General features: G+C 33.1%; 1 protein-coding gene across 1 annotated transcript; it reads right to left on the minus strand.

Annotated features, from left to right (window-relative positions):
- Nucleotides 1-3,520: 3,520 nt before the first annotated feature.
- Nucleotides 3,521-7,815, minus strand: LOC117924396 (IAA-amino acid hydrolase ILR1-like 4). Its single transcript, XM_034843034.1, has 5 exons — nucleotides 7,378-7,815; nucleotides 5,152-5,277; nucleotides 4,727-5,041; nucleotides 4,477-4,605; nucleotides 3,521-4,227 (listed from the first exon to the last, which is right to left on the minus strand). Exons 1-5 carry the CDS (start codon nucleotides 7,750-7,752, stop codon nucleotides 3,838-3,840), a joined length of 1,335 nt encoding a protein of 444 aa, XP_034698925.1. The 5' UTR covers nucleotides 7,753-7,815; the 3' UTR covers nucleotides 3,521-3,837.
- Nucleotides 7,816-13,324: the final 5,509 nt, after the last annotated feature.

The following is a 13,324-nucleotide window of genomic DNA, read 5'->3' on the forward strand; positions in this document are numbered from 1 at the left end:
TAATCAACTTAAATATCGATTTTCATTTAGTTAGAGTTTTAATTACTTGACATAACATAAACCATTCATGAAATTATCATTACAAACCTAAAAGGTAATTTAAAATTTAATTTTTTCAATACTAATAATCAATTTAAATGAGAATTTAATCTTTTCAATACTAATAATCAACTTAAATGGCAATTTAATCTTTTTCATTTAATTAGAGTTTTAATTACTTGACATAACTCAAGTCATTCATGAAATTACTATCATAAGCCTAAAAGGTAATTCAAATTTTAATTTTTTCCATATTAATAATCAATTTAAATAAGAATTTAATCTTTTTATTTAGTTAAAGATTTTAATTACTTGACATAAGAGTAGTCATTTTTGAAATTGTCATCACAATCCTAAAAAGTAATTGAAAATTAAATCTTTTCATTTACCTCAAACTTCTATTTGATTCATCAACTATTTCAATAGGGATTTAATTTAAGGTTTTAATTACTTTTCTTGAAATGTTATAATTGTAAAAATAATATGATCATTATGCTTATAAATGTAGCAGTTCCACTAACAATATGGAAGGACAAGCCAACTATATTGAAAAAAAGATCAAGAAGAAACTTGTCGTATTATTGACATATAAAAGAGGAGAAAAACACATGGTATCTTAACATCGAAGCAAGCAATCACATGTGTAGTTTCAAAAACATATTTGTGGAACTAGATGAATTGAAGAATGGTCATGTTACTATTGGAGATGCATCTAAGATTCCAATAAAAAGCAAAGGTAAAAGCCTAATTCATTTTAAAAATAAAAGACATCAATTTATCTCAAGTGTCTACTTTATGTCAAACATGAAAAATAATATATTAAGTTTGAGTCAACTCTTAGAAAAATATTGTGATATTCATATAAAAAATCAAAATCTCTCAATAATATATCAACATGCCAATTTAATTGTTAATGTGTCTATGACAAGAAGTAGAATGTTTTATTTAAACATTCAAAATAATGTTGTAAAAATGTCTAAAAACTTGTCAATGATTCCTCTTGAATTCAACACTTAAGATTTGAACATCTTAACTTTGGATAATTAAAATTATTCATATATATGTGAGATATCAACTTGGGTAAGAATGAATTATTCAAATCTTAATGTCTAAAATTATTCATCTTAATTTGAACATCTTAAAATTACAATATATATATATATATATGTGTGTGTGTGTGTGTGTGACCAAAATTATTCAAACTCTTTTGGTAAGAATGAATATATTTTTCTTTTCATTGATGATTTTAGTAGAAAAACTTGGTGTATTTTTTGAAAGAAAAATATGAAGTACTTAGTCCTTTTAAGAAATTTGAAGTACTTGTTGAAAATGAAAGTGACCATAATATAAAGGCAATGAGATAAGATAGAGGAGACAAATTCACATAAAAAGAATTTGAAAAATATTTTGAAAATCATGGGATTTGTTGGCCTTTAATGGTTTCATATTCTCCATAACAAAATGGTGTATTTGAAAAAAAAAATAGAACTATTCTTGACATGGTTCAAAATATATTAAAAAATAAGAATATGCCTAAAGAATTTTGGGTCGGAGTGGCTGATTATGTGCTTTATTTGTCAAATTATTCTCCCAATTGATGTGTATGAAATAAAACATTGTAACAAGCTTGGAATGGAAGAAAGTCGGGTATTTCACATTAGAGAGTATTTGGAAGGTTTGCATATGCTCATGTGTAGAATCAAAAGCAATCAAAATTAGTTGATAAGAGTGAAAAATATATTTTCATTAGTTATAACTCAAGCTCCAAAGGTTAACAATAGAAAGATCATTATAAGTAGAGATGTTAAATTTAATTATGAAGAAGAATGTGATTGTAATGCTCAAGAAAGTAACTATGATACTCATCTTTATGAAGAAGAAGAACAAATGAGGGAAAACTTACAAGAGAATTATATTCCACTTTCATAACCATTCTATCAACTCTTGAAATTCCAACAATGTCATCTTTATCGAAAAGCTAAGTGAAAGGACATTATGTTTTAGAAGTTTATAATAAATTTATGAGGTAATAGAAAATCAAAATGATCTAATCCTCTTTTGTCTTTCTACAAATTATGAACCAGTAGATTTTGAAGAACCAATTCAAGACCAAAGATGGAAAGATGTTATGGATGAGGAAATAAAAACAATAAGAAAGGATGACATATAAGATCTAAAATCTCTTCTAAAAAAAAAAAAAAAAAAAAAACAATTAGAGTAAGATTAGTATACAAGGCAAAAAATAATGTAAAAAGAAAAGTAGAAAAATACATAGCAAGAATAGTGGCTAAGTGTGACATCTCACATTGGATAGTGAGGAAAGTTTTTAGCATTAAATAAGTATGGGCTTTTCTTAACTCTGTAAATGCGTTTTAAAGTCGTGAGGATCCCTTTGAGTCAAAAGCGAACAATATCTATATGGTTGGATGCGGGTTGTTACAAATGGTATTAAAACCAATCCCCGACCTTGATGTGGGGATTTGTTTAACCATAGGGGTAAGGATTTGATTGGTCATAGGGGGTGTTTATTTGTTTGGTCCCACAATCTTATGGGACACAATGTCCTCGTTGTGCTTACAGGAGGGAATGTTTGTGACATCCCAAATTAGATAGGAAGGAAAGTTCTTGACGTTATATAAGTATGAACTCTTCTTAACTTTGTAGATGAGTTTTAAAGTTGTGAGGGTCCATTTGGATTCAAAGCAAACAATATCTACATGGTTAGGTGCGGGTCATTACACTAAATGTGTTAGAATTCAACTCCTAAAATCAAGACATGATATAACAAGGTTAGACTCGATTGTCCCATTGTTATCCCTTTCATTAACATTGATTTGAGTATTCATTACATATCTCTTATATCGCACATAACTTGGGTGCATTATGAATTATATAGAGGATACAAGTTATAGGTTCCTTGAAAGTAAATAAGTTGTCTACAATCAGTTCATAGATTTTAGTAATCCAATAGAGATTATAGTGTACTACCTTTTAATTAGAAGAATAACTTGTCTTGGTAGTTAGGATAGGTTTCCTATGGTCGATACACTAATGTATGAGATACACACTAGATTGGGTGATTGATAAAGGTCGGTACCAACAGTTATTCTCAATAAAAGCATCATGATATCTCATAGGATTGAGATAGTTTGTTCTCTTAGGTGATCCAAATGACATGTGATCATGAAATCGATGGTTAAAATAATTCCTTTAATGGAATTTGATATATGCTCCTTGAAGTTAAAGAATGTCAGTTAATCATATAATAAGTGAGATATGTAACTCCAGAATTAAGAAAATTATCTTAATATGTAATAACACTATCTTGTTAGATTACGGATACCGATTCATAAGGAGTCTACAAGTATTCTTTGTATATTATTTATGTTGAGTGTTCACATAAGTATACATTGCCTTAATATGATCTTTGTTGAGTGTTCAATATTAATCCTAAATGCATGTTGTACAATCATACAACCTGTTGTGAAACTTAAGCTTTAATTTCAATGCAATAACATTAAGGGGCCTGAATTCTGCAGGTTCAGTTTCAAAATATGTTACAACACCCTCCATTACATTAACAGACCAGGAGGGAAAATCCTACGTACTGAAATGTGCAGGACAATGCATTCTTTGTATATTATTTCTGCCTGTTACCTCCCCAGAAAATCGTTTTCTTCCTGCATTCTCTGAAGAATTCCCTTCGTCTTGCTTAGGAGAGCAAATAAACAAAGAAAATGACTCTATAAGAGACCACTGTAGAATGAAAGATTGTGAGAGAATAAATACAGGGAGCATTTAGCTACTATGGAAGGGCGAATTTTTGGTTGAATTTGAAAGGTAAGAATATGCAAATGCTGCATGAATTGCAGCCCCAATGGGAAGCACTTCTTCGTCAATGCTGAAGTAAGGGCTGTGTGGAGGATATATGGATCCTGCCCTCTCATTTCTCATGCCTACTAAAAGGAAGGATCCAGGTACTTTGTCCAAGTAAAAGGCAAAATCTTCACTGCCCATGAAGGATGGAGATCTTTTTGTGTTTTCTTCACCCACTATTTCAATGGAGACTTGTCTTACATGTTCATAAATCCTCTCATCATTTATAGTTGGAGGAATTGTGGGCTGTTCCATTCCTGCGAAGTCAATTTCTGCTGAGCACCGATGCACTGCTGCTTGTGCTTTGACAACCTGGCACAAAGAACACGGATATAAAACTTGTATTCATGTCCATAAAAACCTCTTTGAGTTTAGTCTCCAGATGAGTTTATATATACATTTTTTTGTGACAGGGGACCTGATGGATTTACCCTGTGTTTTGAGATGCGATCTCTATGTTTCTGAATTACACACATGCATGCTTTAATTTTCTTGACAGCATAAAAGCTACTGATATGCGTTTATGTCATAAATCATTTGTAAAGTACATAGATCATTTACCTCTTCTATCCTTTCCCTGAGGGCATAGAAGCTCTTCTTGCTGAAGGCTCTGAAAGTTCCAGTTATAGTAGCTGCATCTGGAATGACATTAAATGCAGTCCCTCCATGGATCATGGCTACAGAAACCACCTGTACTAACCAATTCTAGTGAGAAGTTGGAGGTACAAGAAATCTTGTTAATTTATTACCCGATCAAATGACTGAAACCATCTGATCAAGTTCTTATACATCAGTTGAAAATTGACAGTACCTGAGAATCCAAAGGATCTATCTCCCTGGAAACAATATTTTGCAAGCTAATCACTGATGTCGAAACGGCCAAGATTGGATCAATAGAATGCTGCGGACTTGCAGCATGACCCCCTCTCCCACTGATCTTTGCTCTGAAGCCTCCACACCCAGCTAGAAACTCTCCAGACCGTGCAGCAACTGTGCCTGTTGGATACCCATGCACTGTATGAATCCCAAAGATAGCCTCGATATTTTCAAGCACCCCTTCCTGGATCATGTCTTTTGCACCTACCCCACGTTCCTCCGCTGGTTGAAATATAAGAACAACGGTTCCCTGCATTAGAAGAAGATGAATTCAGGTAGAGCCAAGGGAATTGAACTAGGATATGGTATAAACAGGCCGAAACTCTAATATCTGAGACTTCTATCATGAGTCAACTTCACCTGCAATTCATCTCGGATTTCTTGAAGTATCTTTGCCGCACCAAGGAGCATTGCTACATGTGCATCATGTCCACAGGCATGCATTTTTCCATCGACTTTGCTCTTATGCTCCCATTCTACCATTTCCTGCATATAGCCAGCATAAATGATACTAAACTACATTTCTGAGAACAAAAAAACAAAAACGAAAACAAGAACGACCCTCAACTATGAAACTACAATCCTACAATTCTTGAAATTACCAAAATAAATTAGTGATATGGACATTGGGGATCATAGTCTCAAAATAATATTGAGAAGGCTTCAAAAGAATTCCTGTATTAGCTTCTGTATAAGTTGATCTTACAGTTCCTAGTAACCATTTTGTCTAAACAAAAAGGATCATCAAGTGGTTGATTTCCTTTTCAACAATCGTACAATCTTAGCAACAATTTGAGATGGAGATGAAAGCTAAAGCTTCCTTGCTTCGTTGCCGCAACTGTTTTAAGTACCTAATCTCTTTGGGAACTTGAAAATTTACCTTTTTTTCTTGTACTTTCACTCTTATTCTTGGGGTTCTTGGGGAAAGCAAACAGAGGATGCTAAAAAACTACCCAAGATATGATTAATTCCCTTCCTTACTGGCCACCAGCCTGCAACTCCCAACAGTGGCACCATGACACCACCGAGAAATGCAACTTGCTAGTATTACCAGCCACATTTTTTCCCTAACAATATGAATTCTTAGTATACCTGATTACAACAAACGAAATCCTGTTGGGTCAGAGCTACAGTTTCTAAAATGGGAAACTTGTTTTTTGATGGGCCATTTGGGAAATATATGTTTTTTGGAACCCAACTTTATGAAATCTGAAAATCAGTTTTTAATGTGGAAAATTATATATTTTTCATGCACTCTGACCCGGCTGTATATTTTGTGCCGAGATTGCCCTCTTTTTTTTTTCCTCCCGTGCCCACCATCCGCCTCTCCCTCCCTCCCCAGTGAAACCGGCCAGCACTTTGCCGACGTCATCAGCGGCCGCCACTCACACCTCTCTCCGGTCAGCAATCTCCCCTTTCTCCCTTTCCCTTCCCTCTTTCTCTCTCTTTCCTTCTCTTTCGACATCACCAAGAAGGAAGAAGGCGATGACAATGGTGGAGAACTAAGGCCGAAGGGAAGAAGGCACGGCTGGTTGCCATTAACGGTGACAACCAGCAACTCTCGCGGTTATTGACAACAACGACGGCGGAAGCACCAGCGTAGGAAGAGAGGGGAGCACCACCGTTAACCTCTACCTAGAGGTGAGCTTGCCCTTGCCCTTGTCGGCCTCCCTCTCGCCCCTCCTCAACGTCTCTCCCTACGTTGGTGTTTCTGCCACCACCGTCAATTACCGTGAGAGTTGCTGGTTGTCACCGTCAATGGCAACCAGTCGCACCTTCTTCCCTCCAGCCTTGGTTCTCCACCATTACCACCCCTCTATTGGTGATGTCGAAAGGGAAGGAAAGAGAGAGAAAGAGGAAGGGAAAGGGAGAGAGAGGAGATTGCTGAGAGAGAGGGGAGATTGTCGGGAGAGAGGTGTGAGTGGCGGCCGGTGATGACGCCGACAAAGTATCGATCGGTTTCACTGGGGAGGGAGGGAGGGAGAGGCGGATGGTGGGCACAAGAGGAAAAAAAAAAAAAAAAGGCAATCTCGACAGAAAATATGCAATCGACTCATAGTGCATGAAAAATATATAATTTTTCACATTAAAAGCTAGTTTTCAAATTCATAAAATTGGGTTTCAAAAATTGGGTTTCGAAAAGCATATATTTCCCGACTAACCCCATCAAAACACAAGTTTTCTTCTAAAATTATGGTGTTTCTGATGATCAGCTAATTCTAACAAACGATATCCTCTTCTTCGATCAGAGCTACAGGTTCTGAAATTTGTGGTTGTTTCTGATGACAACTTGGCTACTCGTTGAAATTAACTGTTGATCAAGATTTCGATATATAATATATCCTAAAGTCTAAAAGAGGACATTACATCAACAACAGCGGTCAAGGATGGCGCCGCTTTGTGGGTCCATCACGATTTATTCGAAGGACTCTCCTATTTCCGAATTATTCTGCGCAATTGCTACAGTTTGAAGCGCGAATTCACATAATTCACAGCAAATCCAACCAAAATAAAAAATGGGGGAACTTAGAATAGGCCTATTTGATGAAACCAAACAAAATGAGAACACAAAGTAACGGAACTGACCTGAATAGGCAAAGCATCCATGTCTGCCCTCAGAGCAACAAAAGGTGGAGACCCTGAACCAATGGTGGCCACAACCCCAGTCCGGGCTACCGGCCACCGATACCCAACACCCAGCTCCTCAAGCTCACGCCTAATGACCGCGCTTGTGGCGAACTCCTCATATGCCAGTTCTGGGTTCTCGTGAATCTCCCTCCTTATCTTCTTCATCCAATTCACTGTAAATGGATCATTAGCGACTCCGGTTATGTGATCTTTGACTGAGGAATTCCAGTATGGTGTGAACGAATTAAGAGAAGGTTGCAGGCTCAAACAAGAGTAAAAGGGGTTGGCAATGGAGATTAGGAAGACGATGAGAAAGAGCCGTGGAACCTCCATGGCTGAGAGCTTGAAAATGGATAGATGGATCAGAACTCGAAAGTTATATTTTTATATACACGCCACAAAGGATATGTCAAATACAATAATACTTGCATTATTTTACAATATCGGCAACCCGACCCTTATTTATCACATGTTCCAAATTTCATTTACTCTCCCTTGTTTTGAATAATTGGTGCGGAGGGTAGAATTCTCAAAGGCCGGAATCACACCATCGCACGCGTTTACTTGTACCATTCACTCTCTCGAAGGGGTCCCACCGAATAGATAGGCATGCGATGCTCAAATGGCGGAGGCTGGGAAACTGCAGCACCACGACCCCCCATGGTGCTGAGCAGCAGGAAGGATTCTCTTTCTATGGAGGAGAGAGAGAGAAGCCAGAGCGAGTGAATGGTGGTTGAATTGGGGGACCCCAAAAAGGCACGGAAATGAGCACGTGCTGAAAAAATGGGGTTTGGATGCGATGTGGTGGCGACAGCAGCACCCACGTTAGTGCGTCACCCTGATTGGAGAGGATTTTGCCTTGAACGGAATATCCGTGAGTGCTGTTACTGCTGTAGTTCCAGTGAATCACGTGCCCATCATCTTCGTTTCCACGTGAATGTACCTTAGCATATTATCAAGGGTGTGTTTGTCTCCTCCTTTTCCCCATTTGAAATCCTTCAGTTGCGGTCATGCATGTTTCTTATGGAAAGATTTAAAACACTCGTACTTTCTCAGAAAACGGCCTTTGCTTAATGTAGCTTCGCCATTTTTCCTCTTAAGCTATAAATGGAATTCACGTGCTTCAATTATATCTTCAACATTATTATTTGCCCGTTTACTTTTAGGTGATGAAAGGATTGATGTGAATTAATGTATGGAGGAAGCTCACCACTATCCTACACAACCCTTTCAACGATTATAATCAATGTTTTAGAATCGGAACCATGATTAAAATGAAAAAATTATTGATTAACGATTCGATGTTTGAATCGCGATCGATCGAGTGACATCATAAATATATAATTTACTTTTGATTAAAAATAAAATTAATTTAAAAAATTTAAAATATAATATAATTAACATTTTTAATAATATTTTATTTTTAAGATCCGATATACCAAATTATATTATAAAGATAAATATAAATATATTAAATAAAATATATATTTAAGTTTATTTTATGTTTTTTATTATTTTAAAATTATTATACTATTTTTGTACTTATTATTAATAATTATTCTAAAAATAAACTTGAAAGTAAATTTGCTTAAATAGTTTGTTGGATAAAATTTTGAAATAAGTATTAATGCCGCAACATTAGTAAGTTATAAAGCAAAAGGTAACTTGTTATTTTTAATGTCCTAAAGGACCTTGGTTCGAGTTCGATCTAACATCGGTTTGTTATAAAACATATCTTCACTATATATACATGGCACAACCACTGTAATAGCAAGCTAGGCTTAGGCAATTAGTAGCTTCAACCTTCTTACTAGTAGCTTTGAACAAACTGATTTTGGTCAAATGTAGTTAATCAGTTTATGGAAAATCGGATAGTTAGTTTGGTTTGGCATTTTGATCATCGGTTTGTTCGGTTCAATGTTGGTCCAATTCAAAGGCAGTTCAATTAACAGAATCAAATCGGAAAGACCGTCGACTAATGGTCCAATCCGTTAGATCGACCAATCCGATCCGATTTTTAAAACCATGATTACAACAATTGTTTCTTTCAAAATGTAATGGGATTACACTAATTTATTTTAAATCTTCTAATAATTTGTTAAATTATATCAATTAATACACATTTTTATATTGTTTTCCGCATCATTATATCAATTATGAATATTTTATTAAAAATGAATATATGCAGATGGATTATTCTCTAAAAGATATAGATTTTTAATTCAAAAATATATATTATTTATTTTCTGATAAAAAAAAATTAATAATCTATTTTTAATTGATGAAAAATTGTAATCATATCAGTAAAACAATTCACAATGCACCATCTAGTTAAACTAACTACTAGCCGTTGGACTTTTGATACACTAATAGATGACCGTTAAGTTCTAGAAGTTCAAATGATCGAGCAATAAGTCAAGATTTCCACCTTAATTGGTTGAAGCAAATTTGTGTCAACTTCAACATGTTCAATCGGGGAATAGTAACTAGTTCAACTAATTGTCTATGTTATCACAAAATATTTTGAAGTAAGAATATTTTGTTTGATTTCTTAAATTTTAGCTTTTATCACCTTCAAGATTTAATAAAGAAAATGCCAAAAATTTCCCTTCAGCCTTTTCTTTAACTAGTTTTTAGTAACCCCCTAGGGTTCAACTGGTCGAGTGCTCACATGATACTATAAATTTAAAGTTATTTCACCTAGAGACTTGACATCAATGACAATATAATGAGTCATAAGATCTATCCAACTTGAACAACACCAATCCATTTATTGACATAGACAAGGTTGTATTTGGTAATGGTAAAGCTCTACCTATTTTCAATATTAGCACATTTATCATTCTTTCTAAAATCCTTCATCTAAATTTTTTTTTTTACATGTGCCACAAATCTTTTGGTATTAAGAAACTTTGTCTGCTTCTATCAAATTTTATTCTTTCATTGTTAAGCATCTATTATCAAAGTAGGCATTTCTCCAAGGTAAGTTTGATTTTGAGGTCTTCACAAGGTCTCTTCATCATATTCAATAGCTTCCAATTAAAGCCCTTTCTCTCCCACTTCAATTACTTCATCTCTTTCTTTTTTTTCCCCAAAATAAGAACTATGGTCTTTGGCATTATCATTTAGATGACCCTAGTGCTCATGTTGTCAATCATGTTTTACATATTTTTAATAAGAACCCTTGATTGGACCTCAAATATGTGCTCCAATGGCACATAATGACTATGATTTATGAAATATAAAAGTTCAAACATCTAAATTAATTCAAATTGATGCTAAGACCGTAATTATGGATCTAACTTTTATTTTAAGATTAATATGGATTTTGAAGGATAAAAATAATGTAAGTTGCAAGAATTGTTTTCAACCAAGGTAGAATAAAGGGGTAAATATGCGTAACTAAGAAACTTGAGACTTTTGAACCATGAAAAATCCAAGCAAAGGCGAAATAAGTCATGGATATGAAATAATAGTAATGAATATTATAGAGTGAGTTAGAGAGTGAGCAACTATGAAGGAAGAAGTTTTGAGGTCATGTTTCCAAGTTCAAAGGAAAATTTAGCTTAAATAAAAGCAATTGCATCACACTTAACATTGCATCGAATTTTGGCCATTTTAGACCAAGCTACATTTTTTAAGCTTGAGAATTCAAGAATCTAAAGCTTTAAATAGTACATAAATCAAAGTTGAAACAAAGGGGATATAACCCTTTGAAGATAATTGCACAAAATAGATAGAAACTAAATTCAAAATTCAAAATTCAAGAGAATTTTGGAATTGAACTTTGAATGGCAAAATAAGTTGAGTTTGAAAATTTTGAACTCAATATCCAGATTTCCAACTAAGCTTCCAAAATGTGAACCAAACCCTTATAAGTTTCCCCTACTTTGATTTTTAGGCATCTCAATCACCAAACAAACCTGAGAAGAGTTTGTCAAGCTCAAGATTCATGAATTTTATGATTCTAAGATATCTTTAATATTTTTTTTTTTTGTTTCTAAATATGTGCCTAGGTTTAGTTTTTAGTACGATTTAAACTCAGTTGCTTATAGAAGGGAAAAAAAATGAATGTAAGGAGAGAAATTAATCTCTCCTCTTCAAACTCTTTAATATTTTAGGTTTTCTTTTATGTTTTATTTTTCCCATTTTATTTTATTGGCAACCAAAAATGAGTTGTAAGGAGTTGGCTAATTAAATGGATCTAGAAATACTAACAAAGTAAAATCCAAATAAAAAGTAGTGAGAACATGACATAGTTTTTTTATTTTTTTTATTTTATGTTTTCAAGTTTAAATTAGTAAAAATAAATCCTTTGTGTTAGTTTACCCTATAGAGAATTCTTAACAAGGTGCTAATAATTCTTAGGAAGACTTTGATCATTAATTACCTTAATTTGACCATGTTGTTAACAAATATGAAGGTTGAATCTACAAGATAGATATAAGTTTTTTATTGAATAAAACTGAAAACCAAAATGAACTATCATATTTAATCAATTTAAGAGATCCACTTCAAAAATAAAAATTTAAATTTCAAATGCAATATTAATCATAAGATTCAATTTGATTTCAAATTAACTTTAATCCTAAACCTTAGATTTTACAAAGTCCTCTCTTTTTAAAGATTTAACATTGTTAAAATCTCTACAATACTTTCTTTTGTTTTATTTATTTTACTAAATATATTAGAAGATTTTTATCTATATATTTATCCTTATTTATTTAAGTTTTATTACTTTTAACAAACAATTAATCATTTTAATTTAAAAACAATTGAACATATTAAAGTTGATCTCAAAATACAATATCTTAGAATACTACAAAGTCATGATAACTTTATATATATATATATATATATATATATATATATATATATATATATATATATATATATATATATATATATATATATATATATATATATTTGCCTAGGTTATCAAGTATTTTGACTTCAGTATTTTAATTGCAACGAAAATTTACCGTTAGTCCTATTGTTTCTAATTCAATTTGTGAATCTTGTCTAATGGCCAAGATCCATTAGTTACCTCTACAATCTCTAATTCTCAAGCAATAATCTTTGAATTGTGTAACCTCTAAGGTCCTTCTCTAATAAAATATATTGATGATACTCGTTATTTCTTATTATTTGTTGATGATCATACTTGCTTCTTTTGAATCTATTTACTACAAACTAACTGATTTTAAAAACTAATTTAACTTAAGACCTAAATTAACTTCCATCTAATTGATTGTTTAAATCAAAATAAAACAACCTTAAACAAATTTGATTTGGTTCGGTTCAATATTTCCATCACTTGGTTGAATTTTGATTTAAGCATAAATCAATTACATCTATTCCCACCAATTTTGTCTTCAAGAACCAACTTAACCTAGCCGTTTTGCACCTCTACGACCAAATCTGCTTTCAAGACAACCGTGTTTGGACTTGGTCAATTTGAAGATGAAGGAAAAATAACTCATTCTTTTATCTCCAAATTTTGAAGTAGGGCCATGTTGGGGCCAACCTCTCTCCTATACATGTTGATCCAAAACTTGGCCAAATTACAAAACATTTTGGTAGAGTTTCATCTTTGACCATATATGAATTTTGATAAATCGTTAATATCTTAATTTAGAGTATGTTTGATAATTATTTTATGATATATTTTTAATTTTGATAATATTTAAAAATATTATAGACACTTCTTAAAATAATTTTCAAATGAATTTTAAATCATTAAATTAAAATAGTAAATTAACAACATGGGAGAGGTCTTGATCTTCGGAAGGAAAGGAGCCAAACCCGGCAATCCACTAGTAGGAATTGACCTTGCGTTGCATCAAGGAAAAAGAAAAACACAAAAAGGAAAAAGGAAAAATGGAATACAAGAACTCCAAACTCT

This window comes from Vitis riparia, chromosome 1, assembly GCF_004353265.1.
Source record: "Vitis riparia cultivar Riparia Gloire de Montpellier isolate 1030 chromosome 1, EGFV_Vit.rip_1.0, whole genome shotgun sequence".
Classification (NCBI taxonomy): Eukaryota; Viridiplantae; Streptophyta; class Magnoliopsida; order Vitales; family Vitaceae; genus Vitis; species Vitis riparia.